The 27,516-nt window shown below is 42.3% G+C and overlaps 1 protein-coding gene across 3 annotated transcripts in view; it reads right to left on the bottom strand.

Moving 5' to 3' along the window:
- Window positions 1-553: 553 nt before the first annotated feature.
- GOLGB1 (golgin B1) overlaps window positions 554-27,516 on the bottom strand; it is a 68,340-nt gene continuing 41,377 nt past the window's right edge. For 2 of the 3 annotated variants that reach the window (XM_084288764.1, XM_084288765.1), the window contains exons 16-24: window positions 20,985-22,935; window positions 18,790-18,968; window positions 16,901-17,066; window positions 15,653-15,784; window positions 13,932-14,090; window positions 13,708-13,802; window positions 12,915-13,049; window positions 3,360-3,465; window positions 554-2,107 (exon numbers count right to left, since the gene is read on the bottom strand). In XM_084288764.1, the coding sequence (XP_084144890.1) occupies window positions 1,973-2,107; window positions 3,360-3,465; window positions 12,915-13,049; window positions 13,708-13,802; window positions 13,932-14,090; window positions 15,653-15,784; window positions 16,901-17,066; window positions 18,790-18,968; window positions 20,985-22,935 (3,058 nt within the window). In that variant the 3' untranslated portion in view covers window positions 554-1,972. Of the gene's footprint in view, window positions 2,108-3,359; window positions 3,466-12,914; window positions 13,050-13,707; window positions 13,803-13,931; window positions 14,091-15,652; window positions 15,785-16,900; window positions 17,067-18,789; window positions 18,969-20,984; window positions 22,936-27,516 lie in introns of those variants that run through there. The other variant, XR_014618548.1, reaches the window with a different exon arrangement.

Genomic DNA, 27,516 nt, shown 5'->3' on the forward strand with positions numbered 1-27,516 from the left:
CGTCTGAAGGTGTAAGATATTTAAGGTCCCCAAACCAGCAAAAGGTTGTCTTATTTCAGTTTACAAGAAAAGCAGGTCCTGAATTTGAGTCATGTGCATCATGGACTGTAAGGAAACATATTTCACTTGTAATTCTTGCTCCTATTAAATGCACCACGACCATCATATACATATACATATCATATACAGTCTTACAATACCCTATTTACCGTATTACTAACTTTTGTTCTAATGGTAGTTAGATTATAGTAGTGAATATTAACAGATGTACCTGTCTTTGGCTACAAAGCTGAAAAAGAACAGTATGTTCTAACTAGTCCCACCTAAGTTAGTGGCATATTTCCATCTTGCTGATGCTAATGCCCCTGACTTTCTTGGGGGTTGTACAACTCTTAACAGGGTGCAGAGCTCAGTTAAATTTACGTAAGTATAAACAGAAGTAAGCCCAAGCAGATCTTCAGATTTATTGGAATTGCTTTCAAAACTAAATGCCTTTTTCCTTCTTTGGTCATTACAGATAAAGTGGAAAAAGGATGGTAAGTGAGATAGCAGAAAAGGTCATCTCCATGGATGTTCAAATAATATGAAGAAACATATGTTCTGTAAATAACACACAAGCAAGTGTACAAAAAAAGTGACATACAGTTCCATGGTGGTCCTGTAAAAGGCATTCTATAGCAGCACTACACCCTCAAGAGACCTCTGACATTTACATGACAACGTTACACAACTTCCATCTGAAAAATAATCTTTATTATATACAGGAGCACATGCCCTGGGAAGCTATAGGCAAAGTATTTGGTCGCAGAATTTTATGTAGTTGAGGAAATTCACACAAATCATCAAGGATAGTGCAAAAATGGCTATTTTGTGCCAGTGTTCTGCCAGAGATCTAATTATTTGAGCTACAATGATGAATTCAATCCATCCTCAAACAGAGTTTATTCAGTGACTAGAGACTCTTAGGTTACCAGCAATATCAAAAGAACTCTCTACTTCCCATGTGAAAAAATGCAAACATGAATAGTCCAGCAAAAGGCAGATACAATCCTTCTGGCAAGTACTCTGAACAGAGCGATGGCTTAGTCTTTGAAAAGAAACTGAACTAGCACTATCTTTGCATTCAACATTCTCCCTTTGGAAGAGGGCACTGTCTCAACTCCAGGACATTTTCAGGAGTTCTTTAGAAAAGCACAGCTTTTCGTGTATCCTATTTAATCAAGTCCATTTACATCAGTTTGCTTTAGTCAAACAAGTCCAATGATCACAATTAGCATTCTACACGCTTTTCTTAAAGCAACGATGCCAAAGACCTCAGAACTCTTCCATTCCCCAGCACATAGGGAACAGTTATAGTTAAGTTCTTCTGCATTTGATTTGGACCCACATACCACATTATGGAACCCTTCAACACAGCCTCTACAGGTTTAATCTTGTGACAAGGGTACAGTGGAGCAGAATGCAAGAGTATGGCTGCTCTCTTTTCAAGAAGTATGCAAGCACTTTCCCTCTTCAGTAAGAGGTACACTAATGCTATAAGCAGCAAGGTTATTAACTTGGAGCTAAACCGTTTCTTCCTCCTATTCCTTTTCAATAATTACATCTCTGACATTATTTTACAAGCCTGTCAGAGCAGACATACAACTGTTTTTAAACTAAGTGCTCAGTAGGTCCAAACATACTAATTTTGTCCCTGTTTCAATAGGCAATACAACTGAGCAGGAAGCATGATTTTGAAATTCATATTCCTGAAAGTGTCCACAACCTCCTTAGGATATGCATTTCAAATAGCTGCATATTCAGACAGCAAGCAACTTGTGTTCAGGTTGCTGGGTGGTGCTGCCCCTTAATGGCTGATTTGGAAAGGGAAGGCTTCTGGGAGGTGTGCTGGTTACAGCTACCTGGTGGATAGGGAGTACAGGCTCAGGAATTACACAGAGGACCGTGGCTCAAGAAAAGGCTGCTGTTCTGTTCATAGGTGGCCTGTAAAGCACAGGAAGAGCAGGGCATGGAGAGCAAGCAGATACATGGCCACTAGCAGAGGCAAGTGGGTCCGGGAACGGAAAAGAGAGCGTAACAAGCGTCGTAGTCCAACAATATTCCGAGTCTGGAAGAGAAAAAGAGAGACCAATCAGTATTAGGAATGGCTAAATCCCTAGCTACCTTCACCAAAAGTTCTCCATACCACAAAGATAAGATTGTTTAATCTAAATAAGCACAAATTTTCCCAAACCCATTTCAATGTCAGATTCGACCTCTAGAGCCAATCCTCAGTGAAATACTCCCCTTTCCTATTTTCAGGTTTACCCAGAAAACCTGCTCTCTTCAGATTTCTTATGAACTATCTCTCTCTAATTTCAAACAAGAAAGGACAACAGAATGCAGAATGTTTCCCCCTAACATTTTCTCTCTACAAATTTCTAGCCCTTCCCAGTGAAATACAAACAAATTGATCAATGGTACTTCTCTGCTAGAGACTCAAACTATTAGGAATCCTGATTCACCCATCCTCTGGGCTAAAAGAAGAGAATGGTTATTTATTTGATGAGATCTTTCATCCTTGCAGCTGACTTTGCATCCTGTTGAATGCGCCGCCCTATGGCGATCTTATACTACAGAGGCCTTCAAGGAATCCTCAGACAATGTAACATCTGCTGGCAACTTTCCATAACAAAGAGAAAACTGTCTATTCTAGTGACAAACCTCCAGCATTAGTAAAGGGTTCCATCCAGTTGTGGGTCTTGCCCTACTTCCAGCGTTGCTGCTCTTGGGAGCACCAACCCCAAATGCTGAAGAGATAAGAGGCCAAGCTCTTCAGCAGGGCTTATTCCTTAGCAAAACTGAACAAGTGGCTGTCAGACTCTTATTCAGTACAGTGAAAAAGCATCTCTCCACTTTGGATCCCAGCCTGACACAGGCTGAAAGATAGTGACTGAGGGAAAACTGAGATGGTTGCTAAATAAAAGGTCAGGCTCTCCAGACATTGCAGATGCTGGGCCAGTAACATGTATACTTTGTATGTAAGATGTTTGCACAGACTTTGCCTGTTGCTCACCACTGGGGCCTTGACTATGCCACAAGGAACCTGGGACCAGATTCTGGGCACAAACAATGCTGTTCTACATTTCAGTGGCTTCTGAAATTTACTCTGTTTCTGCAGATTGTAGCAGAGAAACAATTAGTATGAGGCTTTTGGCATGGAAAGCAGAGCAAGCCAAGAGCAGAAACCTACCAGACCTTTACAGACCTAAATATGCCTACAGAAGGATTTAGCTGCTATTGATTCACAGTTTTCAGTTCACCTTTTCTTACATCAGCCAAGATTCACATTATTGACAGCTGTGAATGAAAATTCTTACTTTGCTGAAACTATTATCCACGGAATCAATCAGCAAGGAATGCTCATGACCTGGAGTCATATCAATGCTACCACTTAAGGAAGATGTCCACTCACTTGACTGCAACCTGCCACAGAAACAAACAAACAAATGTTAAATCAACGAGTACAAGGATTGGGTGATGCAAGTAGCAGCAATCCTCTTTTATTTCATTAAATATGGTTTCAAAATTAAATTATTGCCTGATTTTCTGTAGGCTAGTGAAAATGTAACGGAGTTGGTATATTGCATTATTGTATCCATAATTGTTACACTTGCTCAGTGTAGCCTCTTTCTGTGTCCAAAGTCAGAGAAAAATGGAAAATTTCCATGTTGCATGATGCACAGATTACCATTCCTCACCAGTAGAGGGAAGTTCAGTTGTTGGCAGTGAAGTCCTTTCTCTCCTAATTTATGTCCTACAAATTCCGAACTCTTGATTTCTTTTTGGTGCTGCTTTTTCTCTTCGGGAATTTCAATCTCTAACTTAACTGAGGTGTCTGTGTTCTGCATGGGGGCTTTCAAGTGAAATTTAATAGCATGTGATTTGAAAGAAGACAGGGCATATGATTTAATTATCTTAAATTCCATTAAAATATTTTGGAAGCCAGCTTAGATCCCAACAGTGCTGGTTCTTGCTAACTATTTCCCAGTAACAGATCTTCAAGACTGGTAAAATACTATTAAAGGATGAAATGCACAAGCAGCACCATCAAATCTTTGGGTTAGTGTTAGTGAAGTGAAATCAGTTGTAGGAGGTTTTCATAGATTTCAATGCTAGAAATAGCAAAGGTTATCTGAGTTGTGGAACAACCAGGAAAATTAATCCAGAATTCTTCTATCTAGACCATTATTTTTTGTCAGAATCAGCATTTGTGTCAGAAAGAAAGCCAATGTTTTGTTGTAAAATATTCCAACAGTGAGATTTAAATAAACCTCTAGGAGATGCATGCAGCTCAAGTATCACAGAATCACAAAATCACAGAATCGTCTAGGTTGGAAGAGACCTCAAGATCATCGAGTCCAACCTCTGACCTAACACTAACAAGTCCTCCACTAAACCATATTGCCAAGTTCAACATCTAAGCATTTTTTAAACACCTCCAGGGATGGTGACTCCACCACCTCCCTGGGCAGCCCATTCCAATGCCTCACAACCCTCTCAGTAAAGAAGTTCTTCCTAATATCCAATCTAAAACACTACCTACAAACAGGTTAAGTGACAAAAAATACTTTTATAGTCAACGACAAGAAACAGGCATGTGACTCACACTGCCTAATCCTAACATCTAGTGTATGTCAGACTCCTTTTCTCTACTTACTGTAATGGTACCTGTCAAGTAACCGGAGATAAAGTGGGCATCAACGGCAAGGTTTTGGTAACAGGGAGCTGCAGAGGGAGACTGTGTGGTAGGAAGCCATGAATTGCCCTGTGCCATTGACAGATGTTTTCATCTGGCTTGGCAATGGCTGATGACACCTCACTGCATGCCAAAACATCAGAAGAACATATTGTGTGTTTGCTTATTTAAAGAAAGGGTGGTAGCTCATAGGGGCAGGAGGAGGACATGTGGACACAGAAGAAGATACAGGAGGTGGTATGTGGAAAGGAACATTCTGGGTGACACAGACGGAGATTCACTCTTGTAAGGAGACACTCTATGCTGGAGAAGGTATGTCTAGGACTGTGGCTCAAAGACAGGAACATGCTGGAGTAGCTACATCCCCAAAGGGACAGTGGCCTATGGAGGAAGCTACACTGGAGCAGGTACTCCCCTAAATAGCCTGCAGCCATGGTGGGAGCAGTAATGGGGGTAACCTGACTGTAATAACAAAAGGTCTGACAACTTGAGAGCCAAGCCCAAGAACTTGTCTCTTGGCCTAATTAAATGAGCCTGGGAACCAACATCCTTGAAGTGTGGCTGAATAACTCATAATGGGGAAGCATCCTGAGATACCACTCCGTTGATCAGTACAAAACAAGAAAAGGAGAACAACTTATCATCTGAGAAAGTGCGAATTGATGTGAGAAATAAGCTTTAGTTTAAAGCAAAATAACAGAAACAAGAAATTTTATTTATTGACTCTCTCAGGAAGAAGACCACTACTAACAGCACCTGTTGATTGCGTAACCATGCTGTCCTACTCCTTCTTATGTCTTAATAGTATAAAATGGGCTTGATTTTCACCCAAGACAGTTTTTCTCTTTGAGAAACTTCTCTTTGTTTCCTTTGTTCCCTTTTCCCTCCTTAAACAGGTTGAAGCTTTGCTGGAACTTTAGGTTAACTTTGTGACTTGACCAGGTATACTCCTAAACCCCCTAATACTCCTCAAGTGGTGACACTTCAACTTTGAAGTGTGACTCTGTTACTTTATTCCCTTTCTGGGCCCCTTAGGGTTGTCTGTATTTTGGGAAATTGTTTCGTTTTTGACCTGTTTGGTAGTCAGTCTTGAGAATTGTTTTATTGATATTACCACCAGCCCCTTCCTTTGTTCCCTTTTAGGATCTGCTTGATGCATTCAGTACTGGTAATTATATGAATATGTATGTATATAATCTGTCATAAGTCTAGAATTGATAAGGGTAACCTATTGTAAGTCTGTTTGCTGTCAAAGTATTGATAAGTTTGTCATAAGTATTTTCACTGTCACAGTAATACTGATAACTTTGTAAAACCTATAATTACTCCCAAATCATATCTGCTGTTACATTACTGATTTTCTTACCTCAAATTGCATTTCTACTACTCCTAAGTGATATTACTATTAATTGGTACTACATCCTTGACACTTGTTGCATATATGTATATCTATGCATGCTTGCTTCCTGGTAATATCTGTAATAGCTTGGTATCTATCTTTCATCTTAGAATCATAGAATCTCCTCAGCTGGAAGGGACCCATGAGGACCATTGAGTCCAAATCCTGACTCCACACAGGGCAACCTAACAGTTAAACCATACACCTTAAGAACATTGTCCAAACACTTCTTGAACACCAACAGTGTATCTTCAGTACAGAAGGGAAGGTCCAACTAGAGAAGGACGTATTTATTTTTTCCCCCAAAGTGACATCAATCAGTTTTGTCAGAAATACAATTCCATACGTATTTGCCTGATTAATCATAGCATTCTTGATAGTGGTGATTCACGTTGATTAGTAATAAATAGAAATCCTTAGTGAATAAAGCCTGTGTGTCCTTGTGTATCACAGAATCCTACAAACTCACTGTTACGATCATTATGATCATTGGGTCGGGCAGTTTCCTTCTCCTTTTGGATCACGACAGGTCAGTAAAGGAACCCACAGCAGAGCAGAGGAAATAAGTAAGAAGCAAGGAGCTGCAGAAAGAAATCATTGCATACTGACTCCAACCTCTTGTGCTGCCTTTTGCCTCACTGAAGGGAATGAGTATAATGTAAGGTGCAAACAGGAGTGAGGACTAGGAAAGGGGGAGAAGTGTCTACACTGAAATTGAGCTGAGGGTAGGGAGAAGTGTTTACCCTGTATTAGTTGCTTCTCAACACCCAAAGTTTATGTTCATTGGCAATAAATTTAAATTCAGTGAAATTCCTCAAGTTTGTTTTGCCCAAGACAGATAGGTGCTTACTGAAGAGACAAAACCCTTGGAAATATTGGGTCTTGCCCTCTGTGTTAGGGAATGGATTGATTTGGAAAAGTTAAGGACCAGACCATTAAAGAGTACCTTGTGGCTGGGGTCTACTACAAGCCAACTGATCAAGAGGAGCCTGTTGATGAGGACTTCTTGCTTCACCTACAAGAAGCATCATGCTCACACACTCTCATCCTGATGGGGGACTTCAACCACTCGGATGTCTGCTGGAAAAGCTACACAGCAGGCTGTAAGTAATCCAGGAGATTCCTAGAGTGCATTGAGCATAACTTTCTGGTTGATGTATTAGACAAATCAACCAGAAGACAAGTGTTACTGGACCTGGTGCTCACCAATGCAGATGAACTCATTAAAAAGGTTAACATTGGTGGCAGTCTGGGCTGCAGTGACCATGCCCTGGTTGAGTTTGTGATCTTGAGGAATACGGGCCCGGAGAAGAGCAAAGTCAGAACCCTGAATCTCTGAAGAGCAAACTTTGAGCTATTTAAAGATCTAGTGGATGAGATCCCCTGGAACACTGTCCTTAGGGACAAAAGAGCTGAACAGAGCTGGCAACTCTTTAAGGATGTTTTTATCAGAGTACAAGAACTCTCCATCCCCCTGTATGTATAAAAGACCATGCAGCGAGGCACGAACAGTCCAGGAGGTTCCTGCAGCGCACTGATGGTAACTTTTTGATGCAGGTGGTCGAGGAGCCAACGAGGAGAGGTGCGCTGGTGAATACTGTGCTTACAAACAGAGAAGGGCTTGTTGGAGATGTGAAGGCTGGGGGCACTCTTGGCTACAGTGACCATGAGATAGCAGAGTTCAGGGTCTTGCAAGAAGGAAGCTGGGCAAGAAATAGTATTACAACCCTGGACTTCAGGAGAGCTAACTTTGGCTTCTTTAGGGACCTACCTGGAGGAATCCAAGTCCAATCCAAGGAATGAGTCAGAAGGTCCAAGAGAGCTGGTGAGTATTCAAGCATCACTTTCTCTAAGCTCAAGAACTATATATTCCTATGAGCAAAAAGGCAAGTAAAGGGGGCAGGAGACCTGCTTGGATGAGCAAGGAACTCCTGGAAGGACTCAAATGGAAGAAGGAAATACACAGGATGTAGAAAATGGGACAGGCCATTTGGGAAGAATATAGGGACACTGTCAGAGGATTCAGGGATGCAACAAGGAAGGCCAAGGTCCGTTTGGAGTTAAATCTGGCAAGGGGTGCCAAGGACAAGAAGAGCTTTTTCAAATATATTAATAGCAGAAGGAAGACTAAGAAAAATGTGAGCCTGCTGCTTAATGAGGTGGATGCCCTGGTGACAAAAGATACAGAGAAGGCAGAATTACTGAATGCCTTCGTTGCTGAATGTCTTCACTTCTAAGACCAGCCCTCAGGAATCTCTGGTCCTAGAGACAAGGGAGGAAGTCTGGAGAAATTAGGACTTTCCCTTGGTCAAAGAGGATCAGGTCAGAGATCTCTAAGACAGACTTGACACCTACAAATCCAGGAGCACAGATAGGATGCATCCATGAGTGGTGAGGGAGCTGGCGGATGTTATTACTAGCCCACTGTCCATCATCTTTGAAAAGTCATGAAGAACAGGAGAGGTGCCTGAGGACTGGAAGAAAGCCCATGTGACACCAGTCTTCAAAAATGGCAAGAAACTACAGGCCAGTCAGCCTCACCTCCATCCCTGGAAAAGTGGTGGAATTACTCATCCTGGAGGTCATCTCCAAGCACATGGAGGAGAAGGTGATCAAGAGTAGTCAGCATGGGTTCACCAAGGGGAAATCATGCTTGACCAACTGTCCTGGTTTCAGTTAGAAGAGAATTAATTTTCTTCCTAGTAGCTGGTGGAATGCTGTGTTTTGGCTTAGGATGAGAAGAGTGCTGATAACACCCCGATGTTTTAATTGTTGCAGAGCAGTGCTTATACCAAGCCAAGGACATCTCAGCCTTTCGCTCTGTCCTGCCAACAGGCAGGCTGGGGGTGCAGTAAGAGCTGGGAGGGGACAGATCCAGGACAGGTGACCCAAACTAGCCAAAGGGGTATTCCATACCATCTGACGTCATGCTAAATAATATAAAGGGATGGCTAGCCAGGGGAAGGGGGCTGGACTGCTCGGTTAGGCTGGGCATCGGTCAGCAGGTGGTGAGCAATTGCATTGTGCATCACTTGTTTGTACATATTATTATTATTTTCCTATTATCACCATTGTATTATTATTATTATTATTATTATTATTATTGTTATTATTATTTTGTTATTATTATTTTCCTGTCTTATTAAACTGTCTTTATCTCAACTCACGGGCTTCACTTTCCATTTCTCTCCCCCGTCCCAGAGAGGGAGGGGGGAGGGTGAGCGAACTGCTGCGTGGTATTTAGCTGCCAGCCAGGTTAAACCACGACAGTCTTTTTGGCGCCCAACGTGGGGCCCGAAAGGTTGAGATAACGGCAGATCTGACCAGAGTGTGTTAAACTATAATTGGTGTAAGTATTAGACCTGCTTAATAGTCACTTGTCATAATGCTGATTGCTTTAATCTCAACTCTGCTGCGCCTGTTTTCCAAATTGAGTATTATAGTACATTATTTTCCGTATTTGCTCTCTGTCATGTTGTTTATCCTCTCCGGGCCCTGGTTTCAGATCATTATGGTACTGAGTGTTGTAGCAATGGCTTATGAGACGATGAGATATCTGGTCATGACTCTAACTTGGTATTTGTACTCAGTAACATCATCGACTCTGTATTTTGGAAACTGTATCTTGGAAACTATTAGCAATTATACCTATTGCTTTTTTCCATTAGGGAGTCAATCTGTGGAGGGGAAAGGGGAAGATATTTTTTCTTACTTGATTACTCTCCCTTTCTCCTTCACCACCCCTGTATCCTCCTGGATCACTCTGCCTTCCTCCTTCACCACCCTCTTACCCTCCGAGCTTGCTACAATAGTCCTCCAAGATATTGAATATCCTTGGGATACTCAGACCAGCATAGCCTTGTTGTTAATTAATTCTGTTCTAACTGAAACCAGGACACCAACTTGATAGCCTTCTATGCTGGAAAGACTAGCTGGGTGGATGATGGCAGAGCAGTGGATGTTGTCTACTTTGACTTCAGTAAGTCTTTCAACACTGTCTCCCATAACATACTCATAGGCAAGCTCAGGAAGTGTGGGATGGATGAGTGAACAGTGAGGTGGATTGAGAACTGGCTGGATGGCAGAGCTCAGAGGGTTATGATCAGTGATGCTGAGTCTAGTTGGAGGCCTGTAGCTCGTGGTGTCCCCCAGGGGTCTGTATTGGGTCCAGTCCTGTTCAACTTATTCATCAATGACCTGGAGGATGGAATACAGGGCATCCTCGGCAAGTTTGTGGATGACACAAAACTGGGAGGAGTGGCTGATACACCAGAGGGCTGTGCTGCCACTCAGAAGGACCTGGACAGGCTGGAGAGTTCAGTGGTGAGGAATCTCATGAAGTTCAACAAAGGCAAATGCAGGTATACCAAGGGCAGAATAGCCCCATGCACCAGCACAGGTTGGGAACTGACCTGCTAGAAAGCAGCCCTATGGAGAAGGACCTGGGAGTCCTGGTGGACAGCAGGTTTACCATGAGCCAGCACTGTGTCCTTGTGGCCAAGAAGGCCAGTGGTATCCTGGGGCGTAATAGGAAGAGTGTTGCCAGCAGGTTGAGGGAGGTGATCCTGCCCCTCTTCTCAGCCCTAGTGAGGCCTCACTTGGAGTACTGTGCCCAGTTCTGGGCTCCCCAGTACAAGAGGGAGAGTTCCTGGAGCAAGTCCAGCAGAGGGCTGTGAAGATGATGAGGGGACTGGAGCACCTCTCATATGAGGAGAAGCTGAGAGAGAGAGCTGGGTCTGTTTAGCATGGAGAAGAGAAAACTGAGAGGGAATATTATCAATGTGTACAAATATCTGAAGGGAGGGTGTCAAGAGGATAGGGCTGGACTCTTTTTAGTGGTACCCAGTAACAGGACAAAAGGCAACAGGCACAAACTGAAACATGGGAAGTTCTGGTTGAATATGAGAAAACATTCTTTACTGTAAGGGTGACAGAGCACTGGAACAGGTTGCCCAGAGTCTCCTTCTTTGGAGATATTCAAAACCCACCTGGATGAGATCCTGTGCAACATATGCGAGGTGACCCTGCTTGGCAGTGGGGTTGGACCAGAGGATCTCCAGAGATCCCTTCCAACTTCAACCATTCTGTGATTCTGTGTAAGAAGAGAGGCAGGAAGGACAGAAACTGGGATGACTATGCAAAGACCTGTGGGTCAAACTGAGGTGGAAGAAAGAAATGCAAAGGCAGTAGAAGCAGGGACATGTGTCCTGGAAGAGTACAGGGATGCTGTCCAGATGGGCAAGGATGGGGTAAGGGAAGCCAATGCACAGATGGAAATGAGCTTGGCAAGGGATGCAAGAAATAACAAGACGGGATTCTATAGGTACATAGGCCAGAAAAGAAAGGCCAAGGAGAATGTTAGCCCTCTGATAAGAAAAAAGATAACAAAAAAACACAACAAAAATAAACAAATAAACAAAAAAAACAACCACCAACAACAAAAACCTGATAACAACAGGCATGGAGAAGGTTGAGGTACTCAACAACTTCTTTGCCTCAGTCTTCACCTCCAGCCAGGCTTCCCACATTAGATGTTAAGAGGAAATTCTTCACTCAGAGGGTGGTGAGGCACTGAAACAGGTTGCCCAAGAGAAGCTGTGGATGTCCCATCCCTGGAGGTGTTCAAGACCAGGCTGAACAAGGCGCAGGACAGCTTGATCTATGGGGTGGCATCCCAGTGCATGTCAAGGGGTTTGGAACTAGATGATCTTTAAGGTCCCTTCCAACCCAAACCTTTCTATGATTCTATGAAATACCTGAGAACTCCTTTTTTGTCTTCATCCAATTCTCATATCCAAATTATATTTTCCAATAGTTAATATAATTCATTAAGAAAACTGTCATTTCTAGTCAGAATTTGTCTTATGTGAGTCTTCACTCAGTTGTCTCATTCAATCTTTGTCTACAGTTGAAGGATAGACACGGCCTAGTCATTTCAATGTCCAACAGTGTAGAGAACAGTCATACTTGTTCTGAGAAGCACAAGCCATGGGCAAAGGGGAATTGAGCATCTTGTTCTAGTTTATCTCTTATACAAACTTTGTGGTTGGAGGTCCGCAAGCTTGATGAGAGGTTGCTGAAGGAGGGAGTCTTGTGTTGGTGGGATGGCCCTGCTTTGGCAGCAGAGCAGAATCTTAAGGGCCACAGTCCAAGAGTGTAACCTTTTGCTTCATTATGTGTAACATTAATATTAAAGTTCACACCCCCGAATATAATGAGCTTAAAGAAGTACATGCTAACCATGTATGATTATAGTACTCAACACTTTACCCAAATCACGCTAAACGTCACCCCAAGAAAGGAAGAGATAATAGATAAGGTTAGGATATAAAAGAGTGTTAGGAGTTAGTGTACATGTATAGGAGAAGAAAAAAGAAAAAAGAAAAAAAAAAAAGAAAAAAAAAAAAAAGAAAAGATGAAGTTAGAGTGAAGAGCTGGGCGGGGGAGAAGAAATTCTAAACGTAGAAGAGGATGTGACCTTTCTCCTCCACCAAGACAGGGACATCTTCTTGATAAGCTCTGTGCCTTTACCCTTTGTTGAGGAATAAACAGGATAGAATTTTGCTGGTGCTATTATAATATATTAGCACTATTGCAGTAAGTGTATTTATCAATGGCAATGTCAAATCTGTTATACCTGTCACATTATTAAATACATTAAAAACATTGTTGAATGTCATGTTGAACACATGAATGTAATGAAGTGCAGAAATGAACAAAGAGCTATGATCACCATACTCTTACGGTAATACTGCTCATTTGGTCAAGCTCCCTCACCTCCTGATCTGATCCTGTGCTGCAGAGAGTGCTTCCTCTACAGCAATACGACGATCCCGTTCTTCCTCCAGTTGCTCCTCTAAATACCTCAGATCTTGCTTTGTGCTGCTGTGTAAATTTTCAGTTTCAGACAACCTGTCAGAAAATAACCAAGCACATGTGAAAAAATGGTCTAATTCACAGACTATTCTGTTTCTATTCAATAATGCAGTATGTGAACAGATTCCAACTCCCTTCCACTTACACAGAAAATGGGTATTTTTCATGAATATATTTAAATTATTTGGAAATAAAGAGTGAGAATATAAGTCTCTTAAAGATTCTGTGTCACATCTGGAAGGAGCTTCTTGGCTTTGTCATCCATGACCCCACCTTCTGCTAACTGTTTTGAAAGGGCACAATGAATCATGTGCTAAGTTTCAACTCCAGACATACTAGCAACAACAGTGAGACCAGGCTAACAACTCACAACATGGATACTAGGCCAAATTAATATACTTCGGCAGCTACTGAGGAACCAGCCCATCAAATCAAAGATGGTAGTTCGGCTGGTAATGGTGAACCAGAATTGCTACTGAACGTTGTCTCTTTACTGTTTGAAGTTCTATGCAAAGAAACAACTAAATATAGCTGTCAAGCATGTGACAGTACCTCCACTTCAACAAAGTCCTAGGGTGGAAATGAGCTGTTGAAAGCTCTGACAAATGTAACTCAACTGTGCTCTTTTCACCCTGAAGATCTCCATCAGGACTAACACTCTTCCTGGCCCCAAAGTTTCTTAGGTTTTCTTTACCTCAGCTGCAACTCCTGTAGTTCAGGTGTGTAACTCCCTCCAGGCTCATTCTTTTCTTGGGGTGCTCCAGGAGCTGCATCTGTTGTAAAAGACTCCTGAGAGATAGTATGAATATATAGCATAGGGCACTGAAAGATGATAGAAACTAGCTACAATGCTGCATGCTGAGTGGAGCCATCTGCAGTAAGTTTTGCACTCTCTTGCACCCAGAGGAAGACTCTTACCATGCTCTTGTCTGCAGACTGCAGCTCCTGGAGCTGCCTTTCAAGCACCAAGCAGCGGTTCAGAACCTCATTGTAGTGCTGGTGACTATCACTGATGTTTCGACTGCTACCACGCAGCTGGAGGGAGAGGGCATTTTTCTCTTCAAATACCTGAGAGAGCTGAGAAGAGAAGACAACTGTTGAGTAAAGAACTCAAATGTTTTTGTGAAAGTGAAATTTTCTGTGTAACTGAGGCTAATAATTCTAGTGGGAACATAGGTATTACCACATTGTACATTTCTAAGGTTCATACACCAGTGACAATCTCCAACAGTAGCTTGTGGCTAAAATTTCCAGCATACCTTTACTTTCTGCAACTTGGTGCAGCTTTGCCTGAAGACAGGCAAAAAAGTCATTGAGTACCTCGGCCGCCTTCTCTGTATGCTGGATAACTAGGTCTCCCATTTCCTTCTGGAGAGGGCCTGCAATTTCCCTAGTCATCATTTTATCACTGACAAATCTATGGAAGCTTTATTGCTGCCTTTCTCACTCTTCCTCCTTCCCCTGCTTCCCTTCACTCCCTCTCCCCTTCCCCCCCTAACCCTTCATCTAGCTATCAGTTAGACAAATGAACTGCTACATAGGCCCAAAATTGGTTGGACTCAAAGGTAGTGGTCAATGGCTTGACAGACAGCAATGGACAGAATACTCCTCTGGCCTGCTTGAGGTACATATTGCTAAGTACTGACAGCAACATAAATTGACACAGTACAGCATCAGGAAATTTGCAGTCAATATTGAATTTGTGGGATTGGCTGACATAACAAAGACTGAAACTTCAATCTAGAGGGACCTTGTACCAACAGAAATCTTTAGTCCAATAAAGGGAAGTGCAAACTTCTGCACCTGAGGCAAAACCCATGCATCAATACAGGATAGGAAGAGCCTGTCAAGGCAACAGCTCTGCTGTGAAAGACAAGGGAATTACAGCAGCTGCCCAGCTGAATACAAGCCAAGAGGACACTCTCACTACGGACCAGGAAAATTGTATCCTGGGTTACATTAGGAGAAGTAAGGCCAGCAGACTGAGGAATGCTACTACCTGATCTGTTTGGTAACAGTAAGACTGCACCTGGAACATGGTTATTAGTGTTGGGTCCTTGTTTCAAAATGGACAGAAAGTCCAGAAAAAGGCTACAGTGACAGTCAAAGGATTGAAGCATGTGATGCCTGTGAGAGCGGAGCTGCTCCATCCTGGTAAAAGGAGGCTAAAGGGTGATTTTACAGTCTTTTACAGTTACCTTAAAGGGAGTTGTAAAGCAGGCAGATCAAAACTCTTTTTGGTAGTGGCAAAAAATATAACAACAGACCATAGACTGTGGCTTAGAGAAGTCAAGCTGGACATTAAGAAAAAACATTTTCATTAAAACTGTAGAGCAGCATTGGACAAGGACCGAGAGAGGTTCTGGAATATCTGTTCTTGGTGGTTTTTACCACTTGGCTAGGGAAGGGCATGGATGACTTGATCTAATGTTCCTGACAGTGCTGCTTTGAGCACCAGAAGGGTGTACTAGATCATCTCCAGAGGTCTCTCCTAACTAATATTTCTGATTCTGTGTTTGCTTCAGTGAATGCCCACAAAACCAGAAAGATCTATTCTTGCTCTCTGAGCCTTATTCAAGCCTACCCTCTTCCTCACATTCCTCAGCCCAAACTCTGTGAATAGAAAATATTATTTGTACCTTACTGTTCAAATGCTGAATTCTGAGCTCTTTTTGGTGCAGTTCTTTCAGGCAGTCACTTAACTGGGCCTGGAGATGCTTTGTCTCTGTTTCTAGGCTTGAAAAGTCCCCTCTCAGAGCTTCTGGAGAAATCTGCCAGGGAAAGTACAATGAAAAACATTGTGCCAATCCATTCTCATATTAGTCCTCTTCAGTACTTCAAGGTTAAAGCCCTACATTATTCCTAGGCCTGGAACTTGATGGCAAATGGCAAATAAATAGAAATAACCCAAAAGCCATCTGAAAAACTAAACAATTAGGAACGATCACTCTACGTGCACATAGGATGAGTCCTTCTCAAAAGCTGTCTCAGGGTTGTCTACAATACAGGAAGTAAAAAAATTTTATGAAAGAGAACAGGAAAACAAGAAAAACCACAAAGCAATGACCTGATTACTCTCATTCAGCACAGACTAAAAGGTTAGCACTGAAAAAAAAAAATATCACATGCACATTGTTTTAGCTTTTTCTTTGCATATATGCATGTGTGTCAAAGGGATAGGGAAGGTTTCCTCCCTACTTCACTAACAGAAAAGCTTTTCACTGGACCGTTACAGATATTGTCAGGAGAGTGGTTTCCTTATTCATAATGTTAAGGTACTGCACATGCAGCAGGGAAGTCTCTTTCCCTAAACCAAGCAAAACAGTCAACTTATTCCACTCTTAGGATTGCCATATGAAGAAAAGAAGGCAGAAAGTGCAACATTCAATCCTCAACCTCTCTGGGCTTGAGTAAGGATTGTAGATTCCTGTCATAGTACAAACAACAATAAAAATTCTGTAAAAGACTTAAAAATTAGAATGTGAAACTACAAAGGACTAAAACAGAAAATAAGATTTCAGACTCAAAAACAGTGCAAGAGGCAACTCTAAAATAGCCAGATCGAAAGACCTGAGAAGATCCAAACTGCTCAGAGGAACAAAGGTGCCTATGAAGCCCCATCTCTTTGACATAACCTTATATGCTCTTCCTATTATTCACTTTTCCTAATGTTTCAAGAAAGAGAGTAAAAGAGAGTTTTCTAAAAGTTTTCAACAATTCAAGTTACAACATTGGTATAGCCCTTGAAGGCCACGTAACTAAATACAATACTATAGTCTGGAAAACTTTTGACCTCCAAGATCTAAATATAAGCAACACACGCTACTTTGGCTGAATTTCAAACCTCACATTTCCATGCAGTACAGAATCTATATATTTCTACTTACCTTCTTTTGGTACTGCTCCTCTACAGTCTGAAACTTGGTAAGGGGCAGCCTCATTTCTTGCATGATCTTTTGTAAATGGCTCAGCTGCTTGTCTTTTTCTGCTATGACCATCAGGTACTGCTCTTTGATGCTGCAGATCTGCTTTTCCCAAGTAATTTTCTCTTGTCTGCAAAGCACCATGCAAAGGAAATTACCAGGAAATTACTAGTATTGCTTATGACATCCAGGCACCCAGCTTAGAATGAGACAAGAAGGATTATAACTATTTCCTACCACTATTACATGCCAGATAGGAAGTTTTATAATGAAGACAAACTGAAACAAAAACCACTGAAGTATAAGAACCTTAAAAGCAAGTGCTGAAGCGAGTCCAGAGAAGGGCAATGAAGCTGGTGAGTGGCCTGGAGAACAAGTCTTACAAGGAGTGGCTGAGGAAGCTGGGATTGTTCAGCCTGGAAATGAGAAGGCTCAGGGGTGACCTTATCGCACTCTACAGGCACCTTGAAGGAGGCTGTAGCGAGGTGGGGGTTGGTCTATTCTCCCACATGCCTCGTGGCAGGACGAGAGGGAATGGGCTAAATTTGTACCAGGGGAGGTGTAGGTTGGATATTAGGAAGAACTTCTTTACTGAAAGAGTTGCTAGGCATTGGAATAGGTTGCCCAGGGAGGTGGTTGAGTCACCATCCCTGGATGTTTTTAAAAGACGTTTAGATGTAGAGCTTAGGGATATGGTTCAGCGGAGGACTGGTTAGTGTTAAGTCAGAGGTTGGACTCGGTGATCTTGGAGGTCTCTTCCAACCTTGATGATTCTGTGATTCCATGATTAAGGAAGTGTTCTCCATTCGGCTCAACAGTGCAGATTGTTCAAGGCTCATAGTTTTCGTATTCCAGGACATTGTCTTGTTCTTGCTGAACAAAGAGCTTTTTTTCTAGGATGCTATTAACAATGCCTCTTGTCATTATAACATTAGCACTGCCTCAGTCACATATGCACAAGAACCACAGCATGGATCACAACATGCAGACTTGGGGCCTTAGTATCACTTGTGTTGTAAAAGCTATCCAAGAAATAACCCTTTTCTTCTATCAGGTGATACATAAAATTTGTAAGCTGCTTCACACTTAATGAGATTTGTTTAGTTTGGAGGTCAGATTTGCAAGGAAGGGAAAATGAGCACTAAAAGCTGTTATATAACTTTGGACAAAGATAAGCCATACATCTTTCTACAAACTGCCCCTGCTTCTCCCCCTCCTTCCCCTTTCACTCCAGGTTCAGTCATTCTTGCAGTCATTCTTCAGGATCTCTGAAGTATCTGAAACATTTTTTTCCCCATTTTTAGCACAGAGCCTATTTGATTAATTTTAGTCCAACGAGAGACGACAACTTACTAGACTTAAATTATAGACATTTTCAAATACAAGACGTAAAGCAAGTGAAACAAAAGATTAGACAGTCATACAAAATGAGTATTTTCTATACAATGATATCAGAAAGATAATAAAGAGTGTTCATTCTATTATCAGCTTTGACCGGAGAGTGCTATAATTATATATAAATAAATTCCAATATAAGAAACAGCTTAAGTTTCCTCTGAAGCAGATGACATTGGCCACCACTGGAGGAAGGAAATAAAAATTAAAAGGCCATTAACTATTTCACACAGGCTCTTCCTTCCAGTATGTCAGGTTGTAAATCTCCACCCTAAGCCTGAAGTAAAACGCTGAACAAGGGAAATGTGTGCCCACTCCTGAATAGGGCAGGTGATTTCGTGACAGTAGACACATGTAAGGCTGAGGAACTCAATGCTCTCTTTGCCTTCTGCCCACAATGGCATTTGGAAAGAAATGATACATTAACATCTCTGAGACAGTAAGAAGATAATTCTCACCTAAGCTGCTGGAGCTCCTGCTGGTAGAAAATACTTTCTTGCTCCAGCTGCTCTTGGAGATGGTGCTGTTTTTCTGCTTCTTGCTGATATTCCTGTACTTGTGCCTTTAAGCGAGAGTTTTCAGCTGATTCTATCCCAACTAGTATGTATTGCTGCTGCAGATTCTTCAGCTCTCTTACCTTTAATTAAAGGGAAATATCAGTGTGCATGACAACTGAGCAAGCAGCTATGTTTATTATTTCCAAGTGTTTAAGAACATTTGTCACTGTGGCATCTGGAGAAAGAGTCACATTCAAATGACAGATAAACTAGAAATTGACATCAGTGATAACAACAGGCTACTAAGAAATGCTCAGAAAAAAAAAATAAAAATCAGAGAATTCTATTGTGAATAACAGCATAGTGAGTTTTGAGACCTTTCATGAAGATTTGACACACATCAACAAAAAGACCCTGGACTACGACATTAATTTACGTATACAGAGGAAACCATAAAGTGAGATAGAAGGAGCTGGTTAAGAAAAAATCCTGAAGATGGTACTTAGTATAAACTAGGGCACTGAGGAACTAAAATCCTTCCAACAGTCTACTCTGACTGGAATTAGAATAAGTTGTCATTACATTGCAACCAGTTTTTGAGGTTTAGATGACATGACTGAGTCTGGAGACATACATGTAGAAGTACTTAATGAGCCAGATCTCTCTACTAAGGCTCTCTCTTAGTATTAGCAGTGCTACACAGGTATGTAAGTTCAACAAAACAGTAGTAGAAGAGAAATAAATCTACAAGTAACTGAGATATTAAATGGACAAAAATGGTCCTTTGTGAGTATTTGTGAGGATCCACGAAGATGATCAGAAGGCTGGAGCACCTCTCCTCCAAAGAAGACAAGCTGAGAGAGCTGGGGATGTTCAGCCTAGAGAAGAAGAGAAGGCTCCGGGCTGACCTCATTGCAGCTTTTCAGTACTTAAGGTGGGCTTATAAAAAAGATGGAGGAAAACTTTTTGCTCAGATAATGACAAGACAAAGGAGAATGGTTTTAAACTAAAAGAGGGGAGATTTAGATTAGAGGTTAGGAGGAAGTTCTTCACTCAGAAGGTGGTAAGGCACTGGAACAGGTTGCCCAGAGAGGTTGTGGATGCCCCATCCCTGGAGGTGTTCAAGAACAGGCTGGACAAGGCCCTGGGCAACCTGACCTAGTGGAAGGCATCCCTGCTCATGGCAGGTGGTTGGAACTAGATGATCTTTAAGGTCCCTTCCAACCTGAGCCATTCTGTGGTTCTATAAAAAAAAAGAAGTGTTTAAGACAGTATCACAAAGTACATGTATGTGGTGAATTAACAGAACAAAGAGAAAACTAAGACCAAGCATCAGTCGAAAACGGTGGTAAAAGTCTGTCATCTGAGCAGCAACTAGAAGTCTAACCGAGCTGCATTGTGTCAGAGAATACACAAAGACAGACACAATAAGTATGCAAGCAAGGATGTTAAAATGAATTTGCAATGTCTTGTACCTGTCTTGAGAATCAGAAATCACGAGGAGAAACCAACCCTTGTGTTAGATTACTAGCAGACTATAGCAAAGACAAATGCACGAGCTTCCACAGATGGAAGACTAACAGGGAACACATACCTTACTTCCATGGTTCCATGTTTTAAAAGAAACTAATAAGAGAAATTACTTTGCAAAGTTAACTATGAAATCATAAGTTTCCCTATGTCAGAAAGGGTAAGATAGATGGCACATACTAATTTAATAGGATCCGATGGAGTGCACCCACAAGCAATGAGGTCATTGGCAATTCTCAATTACCTTTGAAATATCATAGTGCTCAGCAGAGGTTTCTGAAGACTGGAAGAAGTATCATCCCTACCTTCAAGAAGGGCAAGGAGGAGGATGTGGGAAACTGCAGGCTGGTCACCCTCACCTCAATCCCTAGGAAGGTGATGAAGCAACAAATCCTTGAAACCATTTCCAGATACAAGAAAGAACAGGTTGTCCAGGGGACTTGTGGAATATCCACCACTGGAGATACTCAAAACTCAAGTGGACACTGTTTTGGGCAACCTGTTCTAGCTGACCCTCTTTAAGCAGAGGTGTTGGACTTGATTTCCAGAGGTCCCTTCCAACCTCTGAAGATCCTAATCTCCTACGGAGCTTTAAATAAGAGCAAGAAGAGAAAACAAGGACGTACTAATCTGTCTCTGTCATTCTGCAAGGAGGACAGTGCCTTCTTAAGACTCTGCACTTCTGAAGGACTGGTCAAACTGCTCCCTTCTGCTCGCTGCTTCTCTTCTTCAATCTTACGTGTTTTGTCCAATTCATTCAGCAGACGGTCTCTTTCATCCTGCAGGCTTGCCATAGCCTTGGAGAAAGATTTGACTTGGTTGGAAGAGCACTCCAATTCTGAAGACAAATGGAGAAGCTCATCATCTTTGGCTCTGAGCTTCTTATAAAGTTTCTCAATCTGGGCCAAGAGACCTCTTTCATCAGCGGCTTTCTGCAGTTCTGTCAGCTCAGATCTCAATGTGTCTCGGTCCCTGGCAGTAGAATTTTGATCCTCTTGTAACTGAACCATCTTTTTCTGAAGCTCCTGCACTAGACTCTGTTGTTCCTCCAAGTCTGCAGAGTATTTCTGTTTCAAAACTTGAAGCTCTTCATTGGCCTGGTCCCTGCTATCTTGAAGAGAGCTCATGGACTTCCCAAAAGACTGAATTTGGGCTCTCAGATCTTTGTTTTCATCTGTAACTGCAAGGAATTTCTGTTCCATTTCCATCAGGTCCCGTGCCAACTCTGCTACTCTCTCCTCTGCTGTTTCTGTTTCATTCCTCATTATCCCTGCATCATGATGCAGGTACTTTAATTCCTTTTTAAGCCTGTCTTCAACCTCTCCCACTCTTTTGGCTGCATCCCTTTGAACACATACTAGTTCTTCCTCAAGTTCCCTTATTCTTTTCTGTGAGAGGGCAAGCTTATGATTGAGTTCTTGTGCCTCTTCCTCTCGGGCCTTCAGTTGTGCTTGATACTCAATGATAGGACCCCCCTCACATAATGCTGCCATCTCACTCTGTACCCGGGACAGAGAGGAAGTAAGGGTTTCAACCTCTTGAGACATACTGACTTTATCCTCTCTCAAGACTTCCATGCACTTCCTGAGATTATCCTGAGCATTTTCAGACTCCTTCAGCTGTGTTTCTACTATTGCCTTCTCCTTTTCCAGAGTCTGGATCCGCTGAAGCTGTGTTTTGAGAAGTTGTTTCTGTTGGGAGTCCTTTATTGAAATTACTTGGTTCAGATCTTCTCTGTACCGCACCAACTCTGCACTCAGCTTGGCATTCTCAGAGTTGAGGTCATCCATCTGGCTATGAAAACTTCTGATTTCTTCCTTGAGTTTATTATTTTCAGCTGCAGCCTCTTGAATTAGCTGGTCTTTTTCCAATATTATAACAAGATGACGTTCCTCAAGTTGCTTGTAGTCTCTCAGTACACGATCTCTATCATCTTGCAAAGATGACATGGATTTGGTGAAGGATTCCAATTGTGCCTTCTGCTGCTTATTTTCTTCTCTGATTATCTTAATCTTTTCAGTGAGATGATCAAGTTTGTCAAGAAATTTGTTCTTCTCATTTTCCAATGCTTTTTTATCTTCTTCCTCCTTTGTTAGCCTATCCTCCATCAATGTAATTTCTTCAGAATATTGCTGCCGTAATTCAGATAGAGCTGCTGTAACTGCTTCTTCCTTGGCAGACAGCAAACTAATGATCTTTTGATCTTTGGCACTGGTTTCTTCATGCAGCTTATTTGTTAAATCCTTGGAAGCCCGCAGATCAGCCTCAAGCTGTTCACAGCTGAATTTAAAATTCTGGATACTGGTCTCTTGCTGCTTGACCATACTCTCCAGCTCTTCTCTGACCAATTCACATCTGGCAAAGGAACTCTGCAAGTCAGCAAGTTGGTCTCTCAGGCTCTGGATTTCTGACTCCAGTTTCTGCTGTTCATTCTGAGACTCCTTGAACAGTTTCTGAGACCCTTCTAGCTGAGTTAAAAGCTCATTTTTTTCTGCCTGCAATATTTCGCATGTCTTTTGATGATGCTGAATTTCTTTCTTATATTCAGACTCCCAGTCTTTCTTACTGCATTCCAGCCTGAAAACAGAGAAAAGAAAACCAGTCACAAATCAATGAAGTATCTCAGTATTCAAAACCACACAGAAAAACCACACAATTAGTTTTACTGTAAGAAAATTATCTAGAAATAATTATCCTGGCTTGTATCAGAAACAGTGTGGCCAGCAGGTCTAGGGAGGTGATTGTCCCCCTGTACTCAGCTCTGGTGAGGCCGCACCTTGAGTACTGTGTTCAGTTTTGGGCCCCTCGCTACAAGAAGGACATCGAGGTGCTTGAGCGGGTGCAGAGAAGGGCGACGAAGCTGGTGAGGGGCCTGGAGAACAAGTCCTACGAGGAGCGGCTGAGGGAGCTGGGCTTGTTCAGCCTGGAGAAGAGGAGGCTCAGGGGTGACCTTATCGCTCTCTATAGGTACCTCAAGGGAGGCTGTAGCGAGGTGGGGGTTGGTCTGTTCTCCCACGTGCCTGGTGACAGGACGAGGGGGAATGGGCTTAAGTTGTGCCAGGGGAGTTTTAGGTTAGATGTTAGGAAGAACTTCTTTACCGAAAGGGTTGTTAGACATTGGAACAGGCTGCCCAGGGAAGTGGTGGAGTCACCATCCCTGGAAGTCTTCAAAAGACGTTTAGATGCAGAGCTTAGGGATATGGTTTAGTGGGGACTGTTAGCGTTAGGTCAGAGGTTGGACTCGATGATCTTGAGGTCTCTTCCAACCTAGAAATTCTGTGTGTGATTCTGTGTGTGAAATATCCAGATTATTAGCTTCCCTCAATCTAAAATTCAAAGTATCAGGCGCTCTTCTGGACCTCATATACACCAACAAGCAGCTTGTTGGGAATATGATGGTCAAAGGCAGCCTTGACTGCAGTGACCATGAGACAGTGGAATTAAGGATCCTGAGGGCAGGGAAGAGGGGGGAAAAGGAAGCTCACAACTCTTGATTTTCATGTCCCCTCTGCTCAAGCAGGGACACCTAGACCAAATTGCCCAGGGCCATTTCCAGATGGCTTTTGAAGATCTTCAAGGTTGGAGACTCCACAGCCTTTTTGGGCAGCTTTTGCCAACGCCTGGCCACCCACACAGTGAAAAAGTGTTTCCTGATGTTTAGATGGCACCTCCTGTGTTCTGGTTTGTGGTCATTGTCTTTTGTCCGGTCACTGGGCACCCTCCAGCATCTTCTGGTGTCTGGAGTCATTCTGGCCTGGGTTCAGGACTTTATACTTTTCTTTGTTGAAATTCATGAGGTTTCTATCAGCCTGTCCAGGTCCTGCTGGATGGCGGTATGACCTTCTAACAAACATAATCATAGAATGTTACACACCTTAAGTAGCAAACAAAATCTGAGCCTCACTGCACATGGAAATGAATTTCTCCTATAAAAGACTGAAGATGAAACAAGCTGTAGCTTGGAATGAAAAGGGAATAGTATTTGCATGGTCTAGAGAGGACTATTGTGTCTTGGCTAATGTAATTACAGAATCATTTAGAGTCATTTATGTTGGAAGAGACCCTTAAGATCATCAAGTCCAACCATCAACCTAACACTACCAAGTCCACCGCTAAACCATGTCCCTAAGTGCCACATCCACGTGTCTCTTAAATACCTCCAGGGATGGTTACTTAAGCACTTCCTTAGGCAGCCTGTTCCAATGCCTAGCCTCCTTTTCCATGAAGAAATTTTTCCTGATATAGAACCTAAAGCTTGTGCAACTTGAGACCATTTCCTTGCATCCTATCACTTGTCTCCTGATAAATGAGACTGACACCCTCCTTGCTGCAACCTCCTTTCTGGTAGCTTTAGAGAACAATGAGGTCTCCCCACACCCTTGTTTTCTCCATAAAAAGGAGTATCAGCCACTCCTCCCTGTTTTGTGTCATCTGCAAACTTGTTGAGTGTACACTCTGCCCCATCAACTAGCAAATCAATAAAGATATTAAATAAGACTGGACCCAGTATTGACCCTTGCGCTACACCACTAGTTACTGTCCTCCAACTGGACTTTGTGCCACTGCTTATCACTCTCTGGGCTCAGCCATTTAGCTAGTTTTCAACCCACCTCACTATCTGCTCATCCAGACTGTACATCAAGAGCTTGTCTATAAGGATCTTATGGGAGACAGTGTCAAAGGCCTTACCGAAATCAAAGTAGACAATATCCATTGCTCTCCTCTCATCTACCAGGCTGGTCATTTCTTTGTAGAAGCTTATAAAATCAGTCAAGTATGAATTCCCCTTGGTAAATTCATGGTAAGTGTTCCTCATGAACACGAGCCAACAGTGTGCCCACGTGGCCAAGAAGGCTAATGGCATTCTGGCTTGTATCAGGAATAGTGTAGCCAGCAGGACCAGGGAGGTGATCGTCCCCTTGTATTCTGCTCTGGTGAGGCCACATCTCGAGTACTGTGTTCAGTTTTGGGTCCCTCACTACAAGAAAGACATCAAGGCCCTGAAGCATGTCCAGAGAATGATTACAAAACTGGTGAAGGCTCTGGAACGCAAGTCCTATGAGGATTTGCCGAGGGAACTGAAAGTGTTTAGTCTGGAGCAGAAGAGGCTCACAGGAGACCTTATTCCTCTTTACAACTACCTGCAAGGAAGGTGTGAGGAGCTGGGGGTTGGCCTCTTCTTGTAGATAGCTAGTGATAGGACCAGAGGGAATGGCCTCAAGTTGTGCCACGGGAGGTTCAGTTTGGAAATTAGGAGAAATTTCTTCTCAGAAATAGTTAGGCATTGGAATGGGTTGCCCAGGGAGATGGTGGAGTCACCATCCCTGGAGGTGTTTAAGGAAAGGTTTGATGTGGTACTTTGGGACGTGGTTTAATGGATAATATTGGTGGTGGGGGATGGTCAGACCAGATGATCTTGGAGGTCTCTTCCAACCTTAACGAATCTATGATTCTATGATTTTCTTGTCCCTCATGTGCCTGAAAATGGTTTCCAGGATTAGCTGCTTTATCATCTTCCTAGGGTTTGAGGTGAGGCTGGCCAGGCCTATTCCCTGGGTCCTCCTCCCTGCTCTTTTTAAAGATAAGAGTGATACTTGCTTTCCTCCACTCTTCAGGCACTTCTTCCTTTCACCATGATCAATCAAGGTTTATCAAGAGTGTCCTTGCCATGACATCTGCCAGCTGCCTCAGCACTCATAGGTGTATTCCATCAGGACCCACAGTGAATGAGCCCCATGAATGTCCAGTTTGCTTAAACCTGATACAATCTGATCCTCTTTCTTGGTACATCTTCCTTGCTCTGGCCTTTCACTCTAGTCTCTGGGACCTGGGATTCCTGAAGAACAGTCTTGCCAGTAAAGACTGAGGCAAAGAATGCATCTGAGTACCTCAGCCTGTGTACCTTTACCCTGTCCTGGGTACCCTGGTACCCCATTTCATACAGCAGTAGACCCACATTTTCCTTAGTCTTCCTTTTATTACTGGTGTATTTATATAAGCCCTTTTAATGATCTTGGCCAGACTCAGTTCCATTTGGGCTTTAGCTTTTCTGACTTCATGCCTACATGCTCAGACAATCACAGAATCACAGAATTGTCTAGGCTGGAAGAGACCTCCAAGATCACCTAGTCCAACCTCTGGCCTAACACTAACCAGTCCTCCACTAAACCGTATCACTATGTCTCTGTATTCTTCCCAGGTTACTCGTGACACACCTCCTGGCATTTTTGCCTTTCTATTCATTGGGGTGGACTGCTTTTGAGCCAAAAAGAGGTGATCTTTGAATATCGTTCAGCTTTCTTGGGCCACTCTTTCTTCCAGAGCTTTATCCCATAGGACTCTTCCAAGCAGATCCTTGAAAAAGCCAAAGTCAGTTTTCTTGAAAACAAGATGCCAGATGTGCCTTCCAACCTCAAACATTCTGTGATTATGTGATTATTTTTCAGTGTTCAGTGAAATAAATCTTTATGTCAATATTGTCAAAAAAGGTGAAGGTTAGATGTTGAGTATTATCACCTCCTTTTTCATCAAAATACTCCTTTTTCTCTCCCATTTTATCTGGGAAGTATAAATCAGTGAAGTTGCTGTTCTCAGTTGCTTGATACTCATTTCACTTTCCAGCATATAAAAATAGAGCATTTTGATCGCAAACTTTGTCAAACAAATTTACTCAATGGTTTGTTTTTAATGTTGGAAGATAAAAGATAGCTTTTCATTGTATTTCTCTTGCTCCATCTTTCCCTCAAAATCTAATACGGGATTAAACTGGAATTATGTATCCCAACCCTCTATTGACTTGCCAAACTTAATTTCTAGGAGTGACAATTTGATGCAAAAGAATATTTTGAATTTCAGACTACTAAAGACTCAGGATAGTACTCAGTTGGCTAGTGACTGTTACAGGGAATAGATCTAACAGGAGTACTCTCATGATGAGAAGGGGGAATAGTTCACAGTGTTAATTCCCCTGTATCTTTGTGCATTCAACAAATACATACTAACTCCCTACAGCCTAACTCCAAACCTCTTTTCTATTCAAATGCAAGTGATCCAAGAGATGAGCCTAATTATGTTTTGTTTGTTTGTTTGTTTAAGAATAATTCTTCTCTCCATCTTAGGCATTCATTACTTTTGCCAATTGTCACATTTAGCATATTT

The sequence above is a fragment of the Netta rufina genome, assembly GCF_964035555.1.
Source record: "Netta rufina genome assembly, chromosome: 1".
Classification (NCBI taxonomy): Eukaryota; Metazoa; Chordata; class Aves; order Anseriformes; family Anatidae; genus Netta; species Netta rufina.